Source organism: Leptodactylus fuscus, chromosome 8, assembly GCF_031893055.1.
Source record: "Leptodactylus fuscus isolate aLepFus1 chromosome 8, aLepFus1.hap2, whole genome shotgun sequence".
Taxonomy (NCBI): Eukaryota; Metazoa; Chordata; class Amphibia; order Anura; family Leptodactylidae; genus Leptodactylus; species Leptodactylus fuscus.
In genome coordinates this window covers 75,035,913-75,049,710 of record NC_134272.1, presented here as the reverse complement: position 1 = coordinate 75,049,710, position 13,798 = coordinate 75,035,913, and the positions used below count along the sequence as shown (strand labels likewise).

The 13,798-nt window shown below is 42.2% G+C and overlaps 1 protein-coding gene across 1 annotated transcript in view; it reads right to left on the bottom strand.

Moving 5' to 3' along the window:
* The window catches only part of LOC142216425 (sodium channel protein type 2 subunit alpha-like), a 120,564-nt gene that overhangs the window by 36,811 nt on the left and 69,955 nt on the right, over positions 1-13,798 (bottom strand). Inside the window, exons 14-17 of the mRNA XM_075284232.1 lie at positions 13,444-13,682; positions 3,822-3,995; positions 3,071-3,430; positions 1,231-1,716 (exon numbers count right to left, since the gene is read on the bottom strand). Of these exons, the coding sequence (XP_075140333.1) occupies positions 1,231-1,716; positions 3,071-3,430; positions 3,822-3,995; positions 13,444-13,682 (1,259 nt within the window). The remainder of the gene's footprint in view (positions 1-1,230; positions 1,717-3,070; positions 3,431-3,821; positions 3,996-13,443; positions 13,683-13,798) is intronic.

The following is a 13,798-nucleotide window of genomic DNA, read 5'->3' as shown; positions in this document are numbered from 1 at the left end:
CTGAATGGGAACTACTATGGCTATCTCTGGAACTGGAACTGCTATGGCTATCTCCTCTGGAACTGCTATTGCTATCTCCTCTGGAACTGCTATTGCTATCTCCTCTGGAACTGCTATTGCTATCTCCTCTGGAACTAAAACTCTTACTGGAACTATAGCAGTTCTGAACTGGAACTACTATGGCTTTCTCTGGAACTGGAACTGCCATAGCTATCTCCTCTGGAACTGGAATTGCTATGTTTATCTCCTTTGGGCTAGGACTGCTATGGCTATCCTACTCTTGAACTGAAACTGCTATAGCTATTCTCCTCTGGAACTGTTACGACCATCCCCACTGGAAATGCTATGGCGATCCTCCTCTGGTAATGAAATCACTATGGTCATCCTCCTCTAGAACTGCTATGGCTAACCTCTACTGCAACTGTTATGGATATTCTCCACTGGAATTAGAATTGCTATGGCTATCCTCATCTGGAACTGATATGATTATCTTCTCTGGACTGGAACTGCTACAGTTATTGCCACTGAAACTGGAATTGCTATGGATATCCTCCTTTGGAACTGATATGACTATCTTTTCTGGAGTAGAACTGCTATGGCTATGTCCACTGAAACTTGAACTGCTATGTCTATCCTCCTCTTGAACTATTATGGCTTGTCTCCTCTAGAACTACTATAGCTATCCTCCTCTAAAACTGGAACTGCTACGACTATCTCCATTGGAACTGGAACTGCTATGGCTATTCTCCTCTGAAACTGAAATCGCTATGGATATCCTCCTCTGGAACTGCTATGGCTATGTCCACTGGAATTGGAATTGCTATGGCTATTCTCCTTTGGAACTGGTATGTGTACCTCTTCTGGAATTGGATATGCTAGGGTTATCCTCTAAACCTAGAGCTGCTGCAGTTATCTCCAGTAGAACTTGAACTGCCATGGCTATCCTCCTCTGGAACTATCAATTTATTTAGACTAGCACATCTACACATGAAAATCCAACCATAGTGTGTTGAGCCATCCAGTTTAGGCTGGGTTGTGGTGTCCCTAACCTATCTATCTGAGGGGCTGGGGTAATATACTGTATACTGGTGACCCCAAGCTTCCTATCTACAGAGCTGCAGTGATATTCTGGGTTCTTTAAAAACACTCATACAACCACATACATTATAACTCAATGGGAGACCATGTAACAAACTAACCGTCATAATGAAAAGAAAGGGCAGGTCTTACCTCTTTGCTTTCATCCATCTCTGATTCGCTGCTAAACTCTTCTGTATTTAAGTTTTCAAAATCAGATTCTCCAACAGCGATAGGTACGGTGACGGTGAGGCTGGGGTTGTGTATAAAGGACATATAATCACTTTCATCAATGATATACCGCTCAACGCTGCTACCGATTCCACTGGTGGCCGTCGTCCCGTTTCCATCTTTCAGGTAGTCAAAATCTTTGCTGATTTCCACTGTGGTGTGGTTGGATATGCAACTGTCTTTTTGGTTTTGCATGTCCTCTAGAGGTTTATTTTCCTCCAATTCCTTCTTCTTTTTGACAAATGCATTCTGGATGAATTCCCGCACACTCTTCTTCACGTACGCTATCCCAATGTGCATTCTAGCCACAGCAATTTGCAGATTATTCATTTCATTATCATCGTCTGTAGCAGCGAGGTTGTCAGAGCTAAATGAGCTCAATAGCAAAGCTAAGAACAGGTTCAACACCTACAAAAATAACAAAACCAGAAGACGATAAATCAGGAATCTGCAACAATCTTATGAACAAAAATCGTTTTACTGGAAGAAATATCCTTTTACATTCATGATCAGACTGACCCACTAATTGTATTATAAACCTATATCCTTCCAGAGATGTCCACATTTACATAGAACCTTTTAAAGCCCAAGATTCGGAACTGTATATGTAGATTGCTGGCCCAATAGGAGATCTGGGTATCCTTCAGTGGACCACAGACATAACTGAAGCCCTATGGACTATGGACTATCCTCTCCCCCAGTATTCTCTGGATAACAAGGGTAATTGCCCCCTCTATTCATATATCTGCATGCAATCAACAGGACACAGAATTAAAGGGGTTGTCCATCTACCCATGAAGTTTCTTAAAAATATAGCAAAAGTGGTGATTTCATTGGGTTATGACATGTGAATTCGTTGTTAGTTGTTCTGCCCTAATCTGCGGGTTTCCTCCACAACCAACGAGTCAGGATGAAAATCTTCAAATAAGAAGCTCCAGTCATCCAATTTGCACTTAGCTGCCAAGTTCCATTATGTGGGGGACAGACCCAACCTTTAAGAGTTGTGGTGTTATCCTAAAATATGTAATATCTGTCTTTTGATTTGGGCAAATGCCATTAGCCCTTCCACTGGTGGGAGGCTCCAGGATGGAGGCCGATAAGGGGTTCTTTAAAAGGGGGGGATGTCGGGATCCTTAGGAGTCAGAAACTGGAGTAAAGCCCACCTATGGATTTGTTTAACTACTTTTTTTATGTTAATCCCTGTCTTTTGTGTTTTTGACAAGAAATCGATAATCTAACAATGTTGTCATTGATTCTAACCTCCCCACAATATCCGAAGAGAGTAAATCTTGCTTAGGCTTGTTACCTTTTTGTGTACTATTGGGGTGCAAGGTCTGTGTATATTGGTTTCTTTTCTACTGTAAAGTTGACATGGTGCCAGCCTTTGGTGTAGATGTGGGGTCACTTCACTCCTGTGTAGTCTAGTGGGATAAGGGAGCGTGGAAGTGGTATTCCCCATTATGGTCCAAGGTCACACGTACATGAGTGGTGAGTATGGGTACGACCTCCAACGCAATTGGTATACGGTGAGGAGAATATATCTTTTATTTGAGCGATTTGTGACACATACTAGTGATTATGTCTCTACATATTAAGTTGACACATCATCCTCATCATTTTATTTTGGACAATCTGGTCTGCTATAGAACTGTGACCCCCAGCAGCCATACTTTATGGTTTCCATTGATGTAAATTTCTTCTAGCATACTAAATATGTCCAATAATTTCAAAGTCTTCAGCACAACAAGCCAGAAAAACTTACCACTAAATTTCCGATGACCATCACCATCATGAACACTGTGATGCACATAGATTGTCCGGCCACCTCCATACAGTCCCACATGGTCTCGATCCATTCTCCACATAACACCCGAAACACGATCAGGAAGGAGTGGAAGAAGTCGTTCATGTGCCAGCGAGGAAGATCACAGTCATCAGGGGCAATCTTACAGACACATTCCTTGTAGCTTTTACCAAACAGCTGCATGCCGACAACGGCAAAGATGAACACTATGATGGCCAACACCAAGGTCAGGTTTCCTAAAGCTCCCACCGAGTTACCGATGATCTTGATCAACATATTGAGAGTAGGCCAAGACTTGGCCAACTTGAAGACACGAAGCTGAAGAAGAAGAAGGCAAAAGTATTCATTTTAAAGGTCTCAAGACCACTTTAACTGTCGAGATAAGTACTAACCCTCTCTCCTTCCCCATACGTGTTCCCACCATGTAGTAAATTATTACCAGACGCCACTGCTGGGGGTCCATGATAATTAAAGTTTATCCATTATCAATCCATTGGCTTTGGAGGTGCTATAGACCCCAGTGGACCCCATAGACTAGAATGGGGTCCACCATTTTTATATTGAAACCGTCGGACAGAAAAGTCCTCTGTGCAGACTGGCGGATTCTGCGGTGGAGTCTCCAATGCAGATGTCAACTTAGTGATCATATCCACAGCGACTGATTGTTGTAAATTCTATCCAATTGTCTCTCTACATTTTGTATACTTACCAATCTGAACGATCTTAGAACCGACAACCCCTCCACATTTGAAAGGCCGAGTTCCATCAAACTTAGACTGACAATAATACTGTCAAATATGTTCCATCCAACTTGGAAATAATAATAGGGATCAAGGGCGATCAGCTTGAACACCATCTCTGCCGTAAAAATACCGGTGAAAACCTACGAAGATACCATAGGTGATTATTATTATCTTAAATTAAACATCCAATATATCATCAAAAATATACGCAAAGATCATAGATAAAAAACATCAAAGTCCATAGATAAAAAAAAATGCCTATTATATAAGAATGTCATGGTGTTGTGAGAAGCAGAGTTGAAAAAAAAGGTAAAAAAAAACACCCACAAAAACAGAAAAGCAAAGCAATATGGGCATTTTGTGTGCAGCCTCCTGCCAGAACATAATGTTAGCGTTGTGGTCTCTTCCAGTTCTAAAAATGGAAAATACAACATGAAATTGCAGAATGTGAGTAACACTTTGACATAGATCGATTTGGAATGGTTAGGGCCTGTGCAGTAGTGCGCAATCTCTCCATTTCTCTCCATGCAGCCGTCATTAGTCTTAGCGACGCTTCACTGGTTTCAGAATCTTAAAGACTTTTAGATCTAATTCTGGATTCTTCATGCTGCATTTAAAGGCTTTGTTCACATTTGCAGCCATTGTCTGATACACCCGACTTTGTGTGATATTTTGTTTGGATGGGTTTTTTTGGACTTCATTTGTAAAATCTGAACTTCTGTTCTGTACTCCAAATCTTGGGAGTCCGTAGTCATAACCTACAGCAGCAGCAAATCTTAGGCCGGGTTCACACGATGTAATTTGGCACGTAATGTGGCACGTACACACCGCGGGAGGTTTTGCAGGCCGTATACGCTCCCATTGTTTTCAATGGGAGCCGGTACAGTATACGCGACACTATTTTGCGGCCGCCGCAAAATCACGGCTGCAAAATAGCACCGTGTAAAAGTGCCACATTACGTGCCAAATTACATCGTGTGAACCCGGACTTAAACCCCATGAAAATGAGTGGGCTGAATTTGCAACAGAATGCATACTAATGTAATCCTAGTGCAATCTGTGATGGATTCATGTCTATGGGGGCCCCAATTCGTTCTGTTCTGGTGACATGGATGACTATACAACAGGCCCTATACTGATCCACACCCGATCCTATTCTGATGACACTTCAAGTGCATTCTGCTACAAACCCAGCCTGGATGCGTACTCAGTCACATGAATGGAGTCTTACTCCAATGTCCCCTTGTGGTCTGACCATGTGACTTTTTGTGGATCTATGTATCTCCAGGGTTCCAGACTATATATAATCTTCATGCTCCCTCTACTTCCTTCTGATGCTGAATCAGAGTCGATCAACTGATCACAGGACCTTTTCCACTTTCAAAATGGTTGTCTTCAGCTGAAAACCTATTTAAAGGGGCCATCTGGGGACTAAATTTTACCTATTGTCAGGCTGGGTTCTGTCAATGTATGTCGGATTTCCAGACAGGATCTGATTTATGGTCTCATGACTGGAATAAGCCCCCGGCACCCAAGTCTAACCTCCTGCTCCCTTCTCTACCATGTACACAGTATTACCTGTATTGTCAGGGCTGGCTTAACTATTACAAAGATCTAGTCTGCTTGTCTCATAGTATAGGTAATACTGTGAGCATAGTAGAGGAGACAGATAGACTGAGGTACTGGGTATCACCTTGTCTGAAAACCCAATGTGCAGCACTGACAGAACCCCACCTACAAATGGGTACCCAGATAACCCAGTTAAAGCGGTTATTTGGCCGTTCCAACCGACCCAAAGTGAAATAAAACAATCAGGCAACTTTTAATTTTATTGCACTTTGGGTTGGTAAGAATGGTCAAATTCCCTGCCTGTTCGGGTCTACGCGCCACCCCCCACTTGCACGCTACGGCGCAGGAGGCGCGCTCAGTTATGATTCCTAGCTTTTGCTTCTTGTTGCTCAGCCCACACATGTTTGTTGGTGATTGAGACTTTGTCCTTGCTAAGTGCTTCTCTTGTTATTGTATTTATTGTACTGTATTATATTACATTGTATTTACTGACTTCTAACCTTTGGCTTTCCTTGTTACAACTGGTTTGGATTCGATTTGGTATTGTTTGTCTCTCTGGTTTGACCTCGGCTTGCTGACTCTGCTTTTGTATTGTTTTGTCCTGTGTAACGCTTATTCAGAGAAGGGACTGTCGCCAAGTTGCCCCTGTCATTAGGACAATTGTGGCAAATAGGAAGGGACAGGGGCTGGGTCAAGTTTGGGACTCACTGTCTCTGTCTTTCCCTTCCTCCCTGGTTTCAGCCGCAGCACTCAGAAATTGCTCAACCAGAAATTCCCTTACAACTTCTTTAGAAAAGTGATTCTAATATATGGACCAGTCCAAAAATAGAGCTTTGCTTTTTGTTATATTATAGCGCAGCTTATTTATTTAGTGCCTTATACTCTGTATTATGTCATCAACAAATGTGCATGCACCATATAGCGTGTACTATGTAATTTACATATGTACATGTGTCTTATAATCTGTATTATGTCATCTACATATGTGCATGAGCCTTATACTGTCTATTATGTCATCTACATATGTGCATGCGCCTTATACTGTCTATTATGTCATCTATATACGCACATGCGCCTTATACTCTGTATTATGTCATTTAATTTGAGTTACCGTATATACTCGAGTATAAGCCGACGCGAGTATAACCCGAGGCCCCTAATTTTACCACAAAAAACTGGGAAAACTTATTGACTCGAGTATAAGCCTAGGGGGGGAAATGCAGCAGCTACTGGAAAATTTCAAAAATTAAAATGGTCGGAGTTTTTGGGTGCAGTAGTTGCTGGGTGCTGAGGAAGGGGAGGGGGTGTTTTGGTTGTCTGTCTGCCCCTTCCCTGAGCTTGAGGACTGAGTTTTTTTTCCCCACCTTGGAATTCAGTCTGGCTGACTATAGGGGATCTGCAGTGCTCCTATTAACCCCTTCCCGACAGAACAGGAGCACTGCAGATCCCCTATATTCAGTAGACCGGGCACTGTCAGACACAGGGATACCTAATGTGTTTGTGTCTCATAGTAATTCTCTACTTTTGTATGTATTCTAGGGAAAGGAGGGATTTACAACTTTTATTTACTTTATTTTTTTATTATATTTTTTAAAGCTTCTTTTTTTCACTGTTTTATGGGAGATTCTATACATTACTATTGCGGCTGGTCATAGACCCCCCCCCCCTCCCCCTCCCCCCCCCCCCCCCCCAAAAAAAAAAAAAAAAAAAAAAAATTTTTTTTTTTTTTTGCTTGACTCGAGTTTAAACTGAGGGGGGCTTATTCAGCACAAAAACTGTGCTGAAAAATTCGGCTTATACTCGAGTATATACGGTACTTCAAAAACTGTCTGCCAATGTACTAAGAAGTGAAGGAAGGCAAAGGGCGAATATCTCACACCAAATATTGATGTGGCTTACATTTCTTTTTTTTTTTTCGCATTCACAATAATAAACTATTATTACTACTGTTATAAACTAGTAACTATTTTTTCCACACCTACCTAAAACTTTTGCACAGGACTGCATATTTCATGATTATACAACATCTCTATAAGAAACTATATTATTTTAGAAAGTATTTTTCTTCCGCCACAAATCTTTGTCAATTATCACCGGCCCTGAAAAACATCTTGAGAAAGTTGATAGGAAGTTCCTTCTGTAGGTAACTGCTAAATTCCCAGTATATGCGTGGAGCTGTCATCTGGATATTTCCAGAGGTGCTGCACTAAATGACAATCTGTTCAATAATTCATCTCTTCAAAGTACACGAAAGGGAGAATAAACAATGAGACTGACAAGCTCAGCCATCGCGCCGCTGCTAATTATGCGCCACACAAAGTGCACCGACGACTATTAATTTTTCATGCCTTTGGTATAAAAGGATAAAACACAGCACAAAATCTCCGTTGGCAGATGAAGAAATGAAAACTTTTGTAAAGGATTCCAGATAATCCGGAGACATTACAACACTTATCTGGATTGAGTTCCAAACCATTCAATGAAAATCTTACAACATCACAACATGCACCAAAAGTCACATGAGACGTGTAGTAAGGAGCATGTGTACCACATGTAAGCCACGCCTAAACCACGGCAACTTCAAGGTGTGAAGGTGGCAGTCAGAATTTTGCTTTCATCAAAAACGTGCTCTACCGTCACTCTTGGAAAGGTCAGTCCCTAAAAATCAATGCCTGATTTTCCAAGAAACATAGTGACACGACCTAGGATTAAAGTCAAGCCCAGATGTTTCCTACAGAAGGAAGAATGGAGATTTGTTTTGGGATTAGAGCCCCTTGTCAGGGTCCTGGTTGGGCTAGATGAAAGGTCACAGATGTAGGTCAAAAGGCGTATTATATGTCTGCTAGTGAGACTTGCAGGGTGTAGAGTCTTAAAGACCATACATGGTCTACTAGGAATTCTGGGAAGGTAATATGCAAAGAAGATCTTTTTGATGCATAAAGGAAAACCTTCTCTAGCACCACCTTCAAAAAGAACTTATTTGTATAGTCCTTCCTTAGAAATGACAGTAGAACAGGGAGCGTCTTCCTAAGGAGACCTCATGCCGATGCTAACCTTGTCCCATCAAACAAATGGTAGAAGACTTGATGTATCTAGATTGTTGCATGACAAACATTGGTAATCTGTGTTAGCCTACACCAGGGGTCCTCAAACTTTTTAAACAGTGGGCCGGAGGCAGAGCAGGTCGCACAGATATTGGGAGCGGTGCCCTCCAATAGATAAAGTGAAGTGCGCTCCATGGCCTGGCCCGAGCTCCCCAGGAGCTTCATTATAAATGCACGCCTGCCGGCGTTGTCGGCGGGGCCAGACAGAAGTGCTTGGCAGGCCGCATGTGGCCCTCAGGCCGCAGTTTGAGGAACCCTGGCCTACACGGATGAGATGTTTGGCGGTGTCCAGTCCTTCTACAATACAGTGCATGGACCCAGAAATGAGCAACTTGGTACCCCTACTTATACCTCTGACTCTGAACTTTGCAAGAGTAAGAAGCCCATAAACTGCTTTTGCATGGTGACCCTCTACTATATAAGTTTGTCCTCTGAGGTCATTAGTCTTTGGCCAGCTTTTCAGAAATAGAAAGAAAACTGCAAGATCTGCCATTCAAAGCACTTTGTGCCTTTTTATATAAGTAGAGGTGACCTCTGCCAGGACAATACAGCCATTGAAACCAAAAACACACGGAAAGTGAGAAGTCTGACCTTAGAGAACAAAGATTGGACTTCTAAAAATGTAATAATGGGCACAGTCACAGGACAGACCTGCACATGCGCTGGGTTAGGAAGACAATGGATACGTCATTCTGCATCTCGGATGTCATTCTCACAATGGTGTAACGCATACATCCCACCACCGGACTACTGTGACTAATAAATCTGGGAATGGCACATAATACAGAATAGGGATGCTAATGGGCTCTGTAGAGGAGCCTTGGCCAGTTTGGCGCCTTTCCCTTTTCAAATGAAAGTTGAGAATTTGGAATCAAATATCAAACAAATTCTCCAAGCTGAGGATGGATACAGCGCCCCACACTGATGACCCAATATAATGTGCAGCAGGGTCCCATCTCCCCTCTTCTTTGTGTCGTTAGGGCCTCAGGGTGATATAAATGTGAGGTTCATATCAATGGGGTTGGCTCAGCTCGGTTTGACAGTCCTAGTACCGGTGGCCATCACTAATGTTCTTATAACTAGTAGACTAAGAGGTCTCCTCACAGGCATGTATAGCAAACCTTCCACATTAGATATTGATAGTAATGCCATTGACTTTACATAGGGGCCGCCCAACTCTCCTCGTCTGACTTTCAACTGCCCAAACTAACAAAAAAGTACCAAAATTATAAAAATGGCTTCAGAAGTGTATAGTACATAATGTGGCAGACTGGTGCATCAACTGGTGCAGGGAATGTGATGCTGGCACTGGGGCAGACCTGCACATCCCCGCACCAGAATGAAGACCCGTGCCAGGGGGCAACACGGTGTCCCAGTGGTTAGCACTGCAGCCTTGCAGCGCTGGAGTCCTAGTTTCGAATCCTGCCAAGGACAACACATCTGCAAGGAGTTTGTGTGGATTTCCTCCCTTACTTCAAAGACATACTGATAGGGCAAAAAATAAATAAAAAAATCTGTGCCTGTTTGGAACTGATATAGGTTTCCATTACAACTGGTATTAATAATATAGCAGTCTGACAGGTTCCCGTTTTGGCCCACATTTGTACAATGTTGCAAGCATGGATTAGAGTGGGGGTTGTGGTGCACGTTTGGTGCAAGAAAGGGCCTTGTGCCAAATGTGTTCCAGAGTATCATCGCTTTATGACAGACAACTGGGGTAGAGGAATTGATAAATCTGCCCCAACGTCGCTAGGGCACTACGACCCAGCTGCAGCTGAAACTACTGCACCATAATGGCGACATCTTAGGGTATGTTCACACGGCGTAAAATGAAGAGAAATTCCTCGCCACTGGCATTTTCTCCGTGGTCTAGCCACGAGGGGATGCTGATGTAGTGCATCCACTCACGGCATCCCGCTGCTCAATAAGTCTGGATGAATGGGCCTAATCTGAAGGGAGTCTTGAGCCACGGACACCGAGACCGAATCAGCCACGGAGCCGCGGCAAGATCGAGCAGGATGCTTCTTTTTTCCGTGTCCTGGTGCAATCTCTACCTCCCATTGAGGCGGATTCCAGGAGGAATCTGCCCCGGATTCGGGAGTGAAATCCGCAGCAAACTCCTCCGTGTGAACACGGCATTAGTGTATGTGTTATATACAGATCATTCTGGGAGTCGGGAAGTATTTGTAATGTATAATAATACAGCCTAATATAATAATACATCCTAAAATATAATATAATAATATATAATAATATATAATAATATAATAGTACAGCTTAATATAATAATACATCCTAAAATATAATAATATATAATAATATAATAATATATAATAATATAATAATACAGCCTAATATATAATAATATATAATAATATAATAATACATCCTAATATTAAGGTGTCAAAGAGGAGCCATAAAAATTCAAAGAATGACTGAGCGAGAACGTATAGTTTCCATTTCACCGCCCTGGAGCCTACAGCACAAATAATACAGGCAAGAGCTCAAAGCACTTTGACCAGCAGGAGCGAATCTCAGCCCAGACATGTCAACACAATGAAGAAATGTGATGTACTGGCCTCCTATTTCAATGCAAATTTGTCCTTTATTAGATGTGCTAGAAGTGGCTGTGTTCAATAATAGACGCCTGCACTTCTTCAATTGTGCCAGCTCAGCAGCGTCCATTGTGCAGAGTCAGAGCTTCCAGCGAGCAGTGCACTGAAGCCACTGTTACTGCAGCACTGGCAGCTTGTTAAAGCAATAGATCAATGTACGCGCCCTCGTCCTCACCGCCGCAGAATTAAAACACGCTTTGCAATTATTTGCCCTTGCTCTGCACAAAAAAACGAATATTCATTTACTACCTGTGCAGCTTATGCTGAGCCAATATCGAGATTTTCCTAAAGGCCGTCCTTAAAATACTGTAGAGAATTGCAAAAAGTATCCACAAATAAAAAACACTAAAGGAAAAAATGCCATTGATTTTCTTTTCATGGTCTCAGTTTGGCACTTTGATGTTATTGTCCAGGCTTTGGTTCTCTCAGGGCGAAGGGAAATAATCCCCCCCCCTCACAAACACCTAATCATTAGGACTTTGGGCGTTGTTCGCATTTGGTCGCTCTTTCACATCAATCAAATACATTGAAATACATCAAATAGGGTCTTAGACTAAGGACCCACGCATCGGGCAACAGCAAGAAAATCGCGGCAGGCATAGATCATAGTTTTGTCTGCAGTCTTTCTGCTTCCATTACACCTATAGAGATACCGCCGCCGTTTCTTTTTTAAAAAAAAATTTTTTAATGTAGATTGTGAGCCCTATATGGGAACAAATGTAATTTTTAAAAAAAATTTAAGTATGTCTTTGTAGAATGGGAGGAAATCCATGCAAACCTGGGAAGAACACACAAACTCCTTGCAGATTTTGTTCCTGGCAGGATTCGAACCCAGGGCTCCAACACAGCAAAGCTGCACTAACCACTGAGCCACCATGTTGCCCCTTCTGCTGGTGTTTCTGTAGGTTTCTGCGATTTCCAAAACGGCAACAGTTTTGGAAATCGCAACGTGTCCACAGGGGCATATTTTTCAGCAATGTGTGGATAGGATTCGCTAGGGACTGTTAAATGCTGTGTTTTTTTCCACAACATTTCCGCCCTGGCCAAAGCACGGCGTTTACGCCACAAAGGGCCCCCAGACTTAATGTGTAACACAATGGCCGATGGGTGATGGGCTACGACTATTGCCCCTTGAATTGTGATACCCTTGACCTTCAAACTTCAATGCTTAACACATTAAATATCTATTAAGACGTTACATTGCATAGCAAAAAGCCAAAAACATCTTAAATGGAAACTGCCAGGACGATTCGGGACATTAAACCACCTACAGGGCATTATGGAGTGGTGCTTTAGAGTGCCTTCACACGAGGGAAAATGGCGCTGAATTTGGTGTGGAATCCGCGTCAGATTCAGTGCTGAAAAAAAAAAGCCTCCCATTGACTTCAATGGGTTTCTTTAGCAGAAAAAAGAACCCATTGAAGTCAATGGGAGGTTTTTTTTTTCAGCGCTGATTCCGATGCAGATTCCACACCAAATTCCTCCGTGTGAATGCACCCTTAGCATCCCAAATGGCCCTGCTGTGAGGGCATCCGTGCCCACAATAAAAATATATCAAGGGGTTGAACTCCTGGTGCCGACCGGCGCATGTGCAATAAAGCCGAAATAGATAAGTAGGAATTTGAAGCTGAATTTGTCACAGATTTTGAAGCAGATTTTTTCTGCTTGTCAAAAACCACTCAAGATTTTGACGCTGAATTTCAAGTGGAATTTGAAGAGTATCAATGTACTTTGCCAAATTCTGCGCTGACGAAAAAGGTGTATCAGCTGCTACCACCTTCTGAAATGAATAGGAGGCAGATTTCAGGTGGAATTTGAGGCAGATTCCACCTCAAATTCAGCGTCAAATTCCTACGTGTGAACGGACTTGTCCTTTAAGGGGTTATTTTCATTCTGTCATCGTTTGTCATTTCCTAAGGTCAAGTCAATCGAGAAGTTTGGTTTTTCTAATATAATTTTTGTCTCGTTGAATTGCACAGAAATACTCGACTTTCATTACTTTTCCTATTCTTTGATATAAGAATTCCCTTGTGACCCCCTTGTCTTGTTTCTATGCCAACCTTTCTAGGATGACGATAAAGTTTCACACTTCCAGGCTGGAGATGACATCTATCCTTTCTCTGGCTGAATCCTGACCCATAATGAGACTGATTTGATCTTGGTTCAGTCTTAGCTGGAGAATCGGCCTTACATGACAGCAGACACCTAAGGTGCGCCTTGAAGGTTACATTACACATTTCTAAAGAATGAAAAAAATCGCACAAAAATATATAAAAATGTTCATTAAGACAAGAACTTACCAGATTTCCAACATAGAGAACGTCATTAAATTCTGGAGTGATGGGGTAATGTTCCATTGCCATAAATAATGTGTTTAACACAATGCAGATTGTAATAGCGAGGTCGACAAAGGGGTCCATCACTATGATATTGAGTACGTTCTTTATTTTCAGCCACGTGTCACAGCAGTCCCAAATCAAATATGTATTGGCAAACTTGTTCCAACATGGTGGACATTTTTGCCTGGATTCTTCCAACTCTGTAGAATGCATAAAAACAAAAAAGTGAAATAGTTAGATATGCATTTATAGAACAGCCCAACGAAACAGCAGGAACGGGAGACTGATATGTGTTTGGTACTGGTAAGTGTCTGGT